General features: G+C 31.3%; 1 protein-coding gene across 3 annotated transcripts; it reads right to left on the bottom strand.

Annotated features, from left to right (window-relative positions):
• Positions 1-29: 29 nt before the first annotated feature.
• LOC109808675 (E3 ubiquitin-protein ligase RGLG5) lies at positions 30-5,374 on the bottom strand. 3 transcript variants are annotated; one of them, XM_020371965.3, is made up of 13 exons: positions 5,256-5,374; positions 3,605-3,898; positions 2,518-2,602; positions 2,297-2,437; positions 2,079-2,192; positions 1,909-2,006; positions 1,495-1,574; positions 1,315-1,420; positions 1,106-1,233; positions 792-975; positions 605-661; positions 355-490; positions 30-263 (listed from the first exon to the last, which is right to left on the bottom strand). In XM_020371965.3, exons 2-12 carry the CDS (start codon positions 3,830-3,832, stop codon positions 410-412), a joined length of 1,302 nt encoding a protein of 433 aa, XP_020227554.1. In that variant the 5' UTR covers positions 3,833-3,898; positions 5,256-5,374; the 3' UTR covers positions 30-263; positions 355-409. The 3 variants fall into 3 exon arrangements, with proteins under 3 accessions (XP_020227554.1, XP_020227402.1, XP_020227476.1); XM_020371813.3 differs by lacking the exon at positions 5,256-5,374 and adding an exon at positions 4,142-4,342; XM_020371887.2 differs by lacking the exon at positions 5,256-5,374 and adding an exon at positions 3,983-4,135.
• Positions 5,375-8,865: the final 3,491 nt, after the last annotated feature.

The following is an 8,865-nucleotide window of genomic DNA, read 5'->3' as shown; positions in this document are numbered from 1 at the left end:
AGATTCATGCTTTGTAGAAAGACAATCTATAAGACCAAAACAATAAATGCTCTTCAGAACAATGTAAGCAATTTTTACAGAGTTTATTTTTTAACATGATGATGCCTTCACGACACACGAAGTACATATATACAAAGGTGTAAGGCCAATTCTTTCTGCAAACAACCCTTCCTTACTGGGCATACAAGCTTCGCCTCAAAATTGCCAAAGCTGTTTTTATGGACAAAAAAAATCCGTGGAACGTGCCAGACCTTTTTGCAGCCCTGCGTATGAATCAAGTTAATTCATGACTTAATGCATCAATAGAACATTGAGTTTCTAACGTTCAAATATTATCAAACTTTTATGACTAACCTTATTCTGGAAAGGAACGAAATTTCCATTGAAAGCACTTCTGCAGCCAAGCTAACTAGTAAAGCTTTATTTTAGTATGGATTGTGCTCCGGCAAATAGGACAGAATTGGAGGTCTTCTCCACACTCACAACAAGTCTGCCACGAGAGGAAATGCATGAGAGGGAAAACCTTAATATATGTTTGACCCTTTGCAACCTTAAATACTAGAATCAAGACTAGTAATTAGTAGCATGTAACTTAATTGGTTACCTGATGCCCACAACCAAAGGCCATATCCTTTCCATTGGTAAGACAAATGGGGCATACCTGCAGCCGACCAAGTCATATGTGATACAAAAATGATCATGAATCATTATGATGACATTAAGGGAGGAAAGCTAAACAGTGTTAATTTAATAAGAAAGACGTTTCTTACATTAAAGCATGGACTTAATACCTTATTATCATATAAAGAACTTGTAGATGGCTCTGTGTGAACGCCACTGTTATAGCCAGTATGTGTAGGTGCCCTCTGCTGAAAACTGTTTGACCCTGAAGATTTTGTGCTAATGCTGGAAGAAGTCCTATTATAAAGAGGTGGGGGTAGAGCAACCCTATTTGGTGAATGTCCCCTCCGTGCACTGCTCATATCAATGAAGACGAGATTTTCAAATTCAGTTTATGGTTATTGCACCAGAAAAACCCTCTTATAACAGGCTATAAATACCATATTTTAATGTAATGAAATGATATTGACTATTGAGTTAATACCCCAATATTCCAAGCTCAATGGTTGCCTTATATTGAGAAGGTATCTCCATCAAAGCTCCAAGGGCAAATTCAGTCTCTTTTCTCATTGAATCGACATTCCTTGCCATTATTTCAGTAAAATTCACAAACTACATCCATCCAAATAAAAATATCACATTTTAGTGATTTAAACATGCCAAGTAAAAAGGGCCAAGTGAAATACACCAAACCTGAAAATTGTCAAATGCCCGAGAAGGGATGTTATCATCAAATTCCCTCATCATATCCCATGGTCCATCTCCAACTCCCACCAAAACTATTGACAGTGGATACTCACTGCAATTTTAAAAGAATTTAAGAATGCAGAATGGTACTCCACATGAGAGAAAATCATATAACTAAAAAGTTACCTGGCTTTTACAATTGCATCTACTGTCTTCTGCTCCTGTGGACTAAAGTAGCCACGCTGTGTGTCAATGCTTCTAGTCACCTGTGACAACATGCCGAATATGAGTTTTTGAAGCCCTGGCACAGAGCAGAACAATGAATATCTACAACAAATATGAATCATTTAATTGAAAGTGTTTTTCACATGTAGTTTACTTTTACAATTGATCAGATGTAATGTGTGAGATAGTGAAACTTATGAGATAGTGGGATACAGTACATATTAGCATTTACAAGAAAAACCAAATGAAACTATGCTTGAATGTTACAACTAGAGCATTGCATTTCCTCATTTATGATATGATACTTAAGATGACTGATACAAAGTACTTAAAAGTATTCATCTCTACAGTGTGAAATATGAATTAAAGACTTACCTGTCCATCTGCAATTATTAGCAAGACATGATATTGGCCACCAGTTTGTTCAACAATAGTCATAGCCATTTCAATAACAGGAGCAAACGAAGTGGGTCCTGTCACATGAATGTAATGAGTTATAATGAGCCTAATTAAAAAAATTATAAGATAATAGTTAAAGGCAACACCTGCTAGTTTGAGGTAAGGAATAATTTGTCTGTATCGCGACAAAACTTCCTCAAACCCATTGCAGAACCTCTCTTCTGAATAGAAACTAAATACATCTTGATCATGTGTAGATGCTGAAAGAAAATGGACAAAAGAGAAACACAAATCATGATTGCAATCTGGAAAAAAACTAGAACAACTTCATTGGAAAAACAGTTAGTTTCATATTTGGCATTACCATCTCCAAATCCAAAACAAGGAATCATGTTATCTTCATCGAAAGCAGATAACGTTTTCCCAATAATAGAAATTGCTTGTTCATAAGGGTTTTGCCCACTTCCAATGTCATGTAAACTTTTTCGATTGAATGACCTCTTCCCTGATTTCCAAATTAACATATATATTTAGCATTATAACCTATTACAAATGATTCAAGCATCAAATTGTAAGAGATAACACCTGTCCACTCATTGCTCTTTGTGAAATCAATGCCAACAATGAGATTAGAAGATTCCAGCCCAGCATTAGCAAGTGCAGCAGTAACCTGTATTCATTACTTCATTATTTCATTATTGGACAAGTATTGAGTATTGTCTCTCTGGAGTTGTAAAGCTTACATCAATTTTAACAGTAGCTAGTATGAGACATCTATAATTCTTTATGGGTTACTTGTACAATCAGTAGTGAATATTAAAAACTGATATATTGAAACTTGAGAAAAGAAAAAAGTATAAAGAATTTAAGCAGTTGGCTTCATCCCTAAATCTCAAGACAACCTCACTGTACATTTGGATTAGTTTGCTCACAGTAACATACTGACATAGTGTTTTTTTTCCCTCTTTTTTCCTCCCTTTTTAATGTACACTGACAGTTTTCCTTGACAGCAAAAGCATAGATACATAATAAGGAAGCAAGAAAGAGATGAAACAGTATTCTGTGCAGCATCCTCTCTTAAGCCACTTCTTTCGATTAAACTTGTTTGTGTAACTACTGTCAATGTTAAAATAATGTTTGCCTAGCAAAAGTTACACTCTGTGAGTGTAAATCAACTCCTGGTTGTCAGTTTTAAAATATTGTGCAGATAATGTTCATAAATAAAAAGAAAAAACTTGTTTACGTAATTTCTGTGGCTTGAACCCTAAGTCCATATCTCGTGCTTACCATTACACTAAATTGTTATAATTATTATTTATTAAAACCAATTAAGAGCTTAAATATTTCAACTCTCATGGTAAAAGGAGGCAGAAAAGTAGACTGATTTTGGGCAGAACAATTCAAAACATATCCTTTTAGCCAATTAGATGGATTAAATCGATTCCCTTTCTTTTATCTCACTTTCTATTTTCCTTTGAACTTTATCCAAACTGCATTCACACTAGCATAGCAGGGCAGGGAGTATACTTATTTAAGTCAATGTGGTATGCAATTAAATTGTTACCCCCAATTAGACAAGAGTCAATGATAACGACAACGAGCAAAACCAAAGAATAATTGCTAACAATATGCAAGAAAACCAAAAAACAGTTACATGCAATGATCCAATTACCTCATCCAGAGAACGGTAATTATCAGCTATCCTGGAATATTTCCTATCCAACTTCCTTTTTGGCTGTGCATAGTCATGAAATGGAGCTGATGGTGGTGCTGGTGCATGCTGGTGCTGAGGTGTTTGGTACGATGAAGGGTATCCACCATGGTTATTCCATGAAGATGAAGAAGCACCATAATCATACTCATACCTCCTACCACTCCCTTTTGAACTCTTCCCTCCCATAACAATCTCCTTCAGAATAAAGACCAAGATGCACAGAATGGCAACCAAAACTGTCCAAGTCTCTATCTGCAACTCCAAAACACACACATCATGAATATAGAACTTGGTGAGGGAATCAAACTATAATAACCAAAAGGGACAAAAGCTCACAACTCTGACTATCCACACCACTGAGCAAACACTAAATTTTCTGGGAAAGTGAAAAAAACTTGAGGGTATGCAAAATTCAACCCAAAATTGGTGAACGAAATTTTGAGGTCACAAACACCGACAGAAGACCAAGAAAGACAGCGATACTTGTTCATATACCTCTAGGGACATGGTTTCAACATGAATTGCAAATGAATTATGACAGAGAGAGGAAGAGTGCTATTGCAAGGAAACTTGCAAGGTCAAATCAACTGAGTTCACCCCTCTCTTCCACTTCAAACAAGTTTCTTTAAGATTAGTTTATGTTGACAATTATTAAAAATTGAATCACTCTACCATACAACAAGTATATAATACATAATAGAAAAATGAAAGAAAAGAGAAAATAGATAATCGTATAAAGTAATTTAAAACCATGATCTAATAACAAATTTTATGATAAATTATTAACTTTTATAATAAATAAAGATATAAATGATAGTATCTGATTGATTGTATTGTAAAATTATTTTAAACTGAATGTTAAACTCAAAATAATATACACGATGTAAACATTAATTAAATGTGAAAATGCAAATTTTTAGTGGATAACGAAACCTGCATTTTTCCTACATGTTAAATGGTTTGTTTAAAAGAGGTATCATAAGTTTATACATGTAGATGTTTTGTGTCATGTCGACAAGTAACTACTGATTGTAGTTATTAGTACTTTTCAATCATTTCACAAAGTTGACACGAATTCCTATTTATTTATTCTATAAAAAAAATACACAATGCATTGTATTTAAATTTTCCCTTGGATCCTTCCTAGTAAATACAGGTGTAATATTATAAACAGCCCACTGTTGACAAGCATATCACGCCCACAATCCGAAACATCCTGGAATAAGAGCATGTTTGACATTATTTTTGTTTTTGAGAAAATAACATGATAGAGACACCATTCTTACTGTGTTATTCAACAAGGGTAGAGATGTGAATTACATAAGCATGTGCGTATGGATAATGATTCATCTTATCTAATATCTATACTCTTGTTTTGTTTCATCTTTTTCTTTTTGTCTTCTTCCTACAAGGTAGGTTTTGAGTTTGGTAAAGATTTGTTTGGATTTAGTAGTGGTTTAGCGAAACCCAATTTATAAAATTTAAAGAAAAATACTGAATTTGCTTATAAGCTTCAAAAGATACCACTCTCACGTAACAATAAAGTGTCTTCGTAGGATATTAATTCAATTGAATCATGGTACAAAGATTTAACAGTGATAGTGCATACCTGTAAAAAATGAGAGACGATGATTAATTTAGTGCGCTAAAAAGAGGTGAATGATAAAATTGAATGGCTAAAAAGATGAATCAGAGTTTTGGGGTTCTAGGTTAAGAAACATTATGATTAAGGTTTCTTGGTCAATGGAATTAAAAGCAAGTTGCTTGATTTTTTTGTTTGTTCAGTTCCACTATTTTAGTGGTGTAAATTGACGTAGTAATTAAAAAACCGTTATTATCTTTTCAAGCAATCGGTGCTTAGAAAATGAGTTCGGTCCAATTCACATAAACTTTATCGTAAATAAAAAATTAAAAGAAAATTAAATGTTTTTTTTTTAAAAAAAATTAAGCTTATATAAATTAATTTGTAAAAAAATATATTATTTTTAAAACATATTTAATTTATGTATAAATTAATTTTAACCCTTGAAAAAATTATTTTATTCTTCCTTCTCTTAAAAATGTTCAACATTTTCATCTATTTCTAATTTATTTTATATCAAAGTAAAAATTCAAATTTTAAACAATTTAATTAAGAAATACAAGTTTCTACCACTTATTCTAACCGCTGTTAATGTCATGCCATATTTTTACCTCATGATTCCTCTTTTCTTTAACATTGTAGACTTTGTAAATGACATTTTTTCTACGGAACTTTGGCTAAAAAGATGACATTTGTTCCATCATTTAAAAAGGAGCTTTCATAGCCTTTGTCAAGGATAACATTATTTCAAAGGAAGGTGTAGCTTTCAAATTTAGTAATCATCTTGAAAAAGTTGCAGCCATAAGCCATTGTCAAATGACTAGTCCGGCACTGAGGAAGAAGAGAAGGGTCTTGCCATCATTTACTTCATCTGGTCTAAAATTAATTTTGATCATTTCAATTTTTAAAAATTAAATTATTATATTTTGAAGATAGGTTTAGATTATATTTCAATTCATTTAAACTTATTTAATGTATTATATTATTTCAAAAACATATTTTTAAATAATTTTGTATTAGTGATATTTTTTGGCTTAATAGATAATATTTTGTTATTTTTTATTTTACTAAATAAAAAGGCTAAAAGACAATGATAAATTTAGAAAAACAGGAATTAATATGTTATTAATTTTTAAAATAACAAATAATTGATATAAATGAAAAAAATTTAAATGTTAATTATTTTTTAGACCAGTATGAGTTAGAATTGAATATACGGTAAGCACAAAGATCCATCCTCTTTAAAAAAAAAATTATTATATCATCGACAACTCTTGCATCCTCTTCATCAAAGCCCAACAACAAGCCTTATCTAGATTTGGTTGATGATATATACACCTCCTTTTTTCTATAAGTACACCTCCTTTTAAAAAAAAATTTAATTTAAAAAAAAATTAATTTTACACCTACAACATTTTATTTAGTATCTTTTTCACACATTTTTCCTTTTTTTTTTGTTTTTTCAATTTTTACATATACTCCCTTACCTTTCTTTCACCCACCTATTTTGTTAATATGTAAAAATTGAAAGAGAACAAAAAGTATATGAAAAAAAGAAAGTAGCAAATTAAAAGTTGAAGGTGTCAAATTAAAAAAATTAAAAAAAAACTACAATATTTTATAATTTTTTTAAAAAAATAAAGGAGGTGTACTTGTAAAAAAATGGAGGTGTATATATCATGATCTTCAAGATTTTTTTTGTGAATACAGGCCTTATCCACATGGCCCAGTACAAATTAAATTTCGTAAGGTTCCGTTGTTCACTTGGGCCTGTGGTCTTTTCTCCAAGCGGCTTTTAAATTGTTTTTAAAAAAAAAAAGAGGTAAACTACCAAATGCTTAAAAAAAATGTAAATATTTTTTTAAAAGCACCAACAGCCAAGAGGAAAATAGATTAATATATTTTTTTTTATTGAAACCTAATAATAATGTTCTTGACTGGGGAAAAAACATAGGACTCTAAAGGTTTGACACTTTATTTTTTAATTCATTCATGACTCACATTATTATTTAATATGAAACCCCACAATTCGAAATGTGTGAATGCCCCGATCGCTTTTAAAAAAATCCACAATCATTTAAATTTGTCTAAGCACAAGTAATTTAAAATTTTTACACATTTACCCCTTTATAATGTTCAAACAACATATATAGAGTAAATTGATCTGACACCCACCCCCTAAGACTTCACAAAATTACACTATCATCCTTTTTTTTTTTTTAAGATTTACAGTAATATCTCTTATAGAGGGTTACAATATAATATCTTTCAAATAATTAAGGGGGTTAAAAACTTAAAATAATATATTTAAAACGAGATAGTATAATATTTTTTAAACAATGGAGTTATTATAGGGATAGAAAAAATAATGAGTGAGAGAATAATTTTGTAAAAATTTAAGGGGTATCCATGTAATTTACTTTATCTTATAATGTAACAAAAAATATTATAACAATATTTATCTTATTAAATAACTTTATAATCATAAAAAAAATTTGAAAGAAGAATTAATTTATTTAAACATGCATAAATTACTTAATGCTTATAATTGACTTCAATAATGCAATTTATACTCCTTATTTCTATCCACTCCCATCTGCATCTAAGCTTGGGATAGTTTTAAGGGCACCAAAGATTGTGATAGAGAAACTAAGCTTGGAAGTGGACAAACATTGAGTGGTTGGGAACTTTTCTTAAAAAACCATACATTCTTATTTAAACTGAAGAAACACGAATTTAAAATTATTAATTAAATAAAAATAATTTTCCGCTAATTGGTTCATAGGCTGATAATATGTAATGACGTGCTTACGAAGATAATTCTAAGGCGCCTAGTTTGGACAAGTCTTCCCTTGCGGACAATAAAGTTAAGCAATTGGCTTCTACTTGCATCGCCACCCTTTTTTGACCCATTTTTATTTTTAATTCTTTTTCATTTACTAATTTGCAATAACTATTGGCGATTTCCTATTTCACAATTAATATTATTCTCACGTTCAACAAACAAAAATATTCTCAGTCAGAACTCACAACCCTTCCTTCGACCATTATATAAATGGCCCTTTAATATACATATATATATATCTCTTCGTGTGTGTATGGTTTGGCCGAAAAAGCTAGACTAATTAAAAAGATTGAATGGTAGAATGTGCATGCTTTGCATTAACATATAATATAAGCTATCTACTTCATTTACTTTAAACCAAAAACAAAGAAATTAACGGGTATAGTATTAGGGTAGAGTATGCTTAGTCAATCATCTCAACGCAAAACTAGTTTGTTGATTTTTGTGGTTCTGCTAAGTATATACGTATACTAATTACATCTCAACGTGACGTGAGTGTACTAAAGTAGAGGGAAAGAGTTACATATTTCCATGTTTTCATTTTTCACCTCATTATTTATCTCTTTCCATTTCAGAATTTCAAATACCAAGGTTAAAAAGATCCAACACATGTTAATAGAAAGAGAAACTCAGCTTTGCCACTGGTCTTGCTGATAAAGTAGTTAGGAAAGAAAGATATGAATAGAAAAGTGGTGATGATGACGTGGCGGTTTGACTGATTCCCTCGTGGTCCAAGTGTAAGACCAAGACTTGTGATAGTGAGGAATTCTTAGGTGGCAAGCTACTTGCTTG

This window comes from Cajanus cajan, chromosome 3 (assembly GCF_000230855.2).
Source record: "Cajanus cajan strain Asha chromosome 3, NIPB_CcT2T_4, whole genome shotgun sequence".
In the NCBI taxonomy this organism is placed as follows: Eukaryota; Viridiplantae; Streptophyta; class Magnoliopsida; order Fabales; family Fabaceae; genus Cajanus; species Cajanus cajan.
The sequence above is the reverse complement of the archived record's forward strand: the minus strand, read 5'-3'. Positions and strand labels throughout refer to the sequence as shown.